Source organism: Elgaria multicarinata, chromosome 2 (genome assembly GCF_023053635.1).
Source record: "Elgaria multicarinata webbii isolate HBS135686 ecotype San Diego chromosome 2, rElgMul1.1.pri, whole genome shotgun sequence".
In the NCBI taxonomy this organism is placed as follows: domain Eukaryota; kingdom Metazoa; phylum Chordata; class Lepidosauria; order Squamata; family Anguidae; genus Elgaria; species Elgaria multicarinata.
Window position 1 is genome coordinate 183,885,879 of NC_086172.1, and position 2,204 is coordinate 183,888,082.

At 47.5% G+C, this 2,204-nt stretch overlaps 1 protein-coding gene across 1 annotated transcript; it reads right to left on the minus strand.

Annotated features, from left to right (window-relative positions):
- Positions 1–1,346: 1,346 nt before the first annotated feature.
- LOC134413634 (FANCD2 opposite strand protein-like) lies at positions 1,347–1,874 on the minus strand. The gene has a single exon (XM_063147693.1). It carries the CDS (start codon positions 1,872–1,874, stop codon positions 1,347–1,349), a length of 528 nt encoding a protein of 175 aa, XP_063003763.1.
- Positions 1,875–2,204: the final 330 nt, after the last annotated feature.

A 2,204-nucleotide genomic window follows, 5' to 3' on the forward strand; every position in this document is an offset into this window, starting at 1 on the left:
AATTTGGATACATGGATAAGCTCTCATGGTGCTGATTTTGAGGTTTCTAACATTAAAAGTGAAAAAGTTATAAGCGTTTGATTTTCAATGCAAGTCTATGGGGGAACACGGAGCTCTGATCTGGATCCGGAGCCCCACCATGGAGAGGAGCGGACCATAGGCGGATTGGCATGGGGCAGAGTGGACCCGATCCAGAAGTTGCAGATCCGGATCCAGAGCAGATTGGGGGGGGGGCATGCACAGCCCTACTGTTTAGGCTCTAGCGTCAAACCACCTACTTCAATGAGATCAATGGAAGAACTCTTGAGTAAAGCACCGGAGGACTGTTGTGACTTTGGATCTTCCACTTTTAGGTTCCTTTAGTTGTGAAAACATGTTTGAAGTTGTGCTTCTTCATACCTCACTGAAAATAAGAAAAAAACAAAAACTTTTAAGTTTTTTTTTTTTTAAAAAAAAAGACGAAATTTGCATAATAAACTTCCAGTTGATGGAATCTTTCTCTAGTTATGGTAACAAGGATTATAGTTTTAGCTTATTAAAGGCAAACTGCTTTTTGTACATTAAAAATATCCAGTTGAAATATTTTTATTTAGCACTTTTAAATATTACTTTGTTTGTACTATTTTATTTAGAATACATTCCAAACTCCTCCATTTGCCAATCTACAGATCCAGTGCAGTGAACAATCTGTTACATATTGCTGTCTAATGAATAATGCATTTAATTTCTCAGCTTCATTTATTTGTACAATAATGCTTTTTGTGTTGAAATTTGTTTATAAATATTTTTGTAAAGCAAATGGTACATCTAATTGTGTACAAATGTCTTTTCACCAGGTGCATATCCCTGAATATCTTCTCACAATGAAGATGTGCAAAAACTTGTTTGATCTGTTTCAATGTTCAGGGAGCGGTGTGTATATATACAAAAAGAGACTTTTCTTCTTTTTCTTCTTGGGTTTAATAGTCTTCTTGAGTAAGAGGTTTGCCTTTCTTAGTCCTGGTCAATTGATTTGTTCCTTTCATTGAGAAGCTATGTAGATGCTGCAAGGGAGTAGCTTCACAATATTCATAGAAATGGACCTTCAAAAAATCTTCTTTGCCCAGTAAAATGGACAGTTGATTTAATCTATGTGCCCCTGTAGATTGTCTCCTTACTGTCTTGACACTGTAGGTATTTCCTCTCAGTGGGAGAAATGCAGTTTAGGGGAGAAGAGAGCAGAGAAGTAGGTTTGCCCATGCCATGCACTGCTGTCACTGAGAGGAACAGGTGTGCATGTAGTCATGAGATTAGCTCATGAGGCAAGGAATCCGCTCTGCGCTGCCCCTTCCCAGCCAGTCAGGTCCTCACTGGGAATGTTGCAGGGCGAAGGCACACTTCTTGTAGGCAGCATAAAGCAGGAGAACGGCGCGCAGCATTTGCCGGCACATGGCCATAGCCATGCACACTTGTGGCTCCCGGAGCCCACGGGGCCAGCACTGGCAGGGGCTTATGACTTGACAGAACGCTGAGCCCTCTGAGACTCTCAGGGAGCCGGTCCAGCGCGGGGCCTGGGCCGTCACAAGGCGCCCAAAGACTGAGTCGAGGCCTGCGAGGCGCACAGCCTGGGGTCTGCGCACCGTTCCAGTGTGGCTCCTCATCTCTCCAGCAGCTCCAGGGGTTTGTGGCTGTCCTGCTCCCATCTTAGCACCAGGCTCCAACACCAGGCTGAGACCCTGGAAGCAAAGCTGAACTTCCAGGTCAGCAGCGGCCGGGCTCCGCCTGCCCCGGAAGGGGTGCTTGGTGCCACTGACCCTGGGTACGGTGCCCCTCAGCCATTGCAGGGATTCATCGAGTGGGGACCAGGGGGCCCACAGCTGGTACCCACCAGCCATGGTCAGTGCCACGTGGACACCACCACCCTGTGCTGCCGACACCTCTGGCGCAACTTTCTTTTGCCTGGTGCCCTTGGCAACGCATTCTGAGCATAGTCAACCTAGAACTCTCCAGCTGAGTCAGCATTCCGGAAGCTGCTCCCCTCCCGGGATCCGGGCTCCTCCTCCTACAAAAGCCAGTGGTTAGTCTTGGGCTGGCAGCAGCAGTGGTGGCAACGATGTGGGTGGGGCACCGCCTCATCGCAGCTCTGCCCCAAATTTTGGGAAGGAGCAGAGCCACTCTGTACATTCCGTGTGTGTGTGTGTGTCTGTCTGTCTGTCTATCCAGCT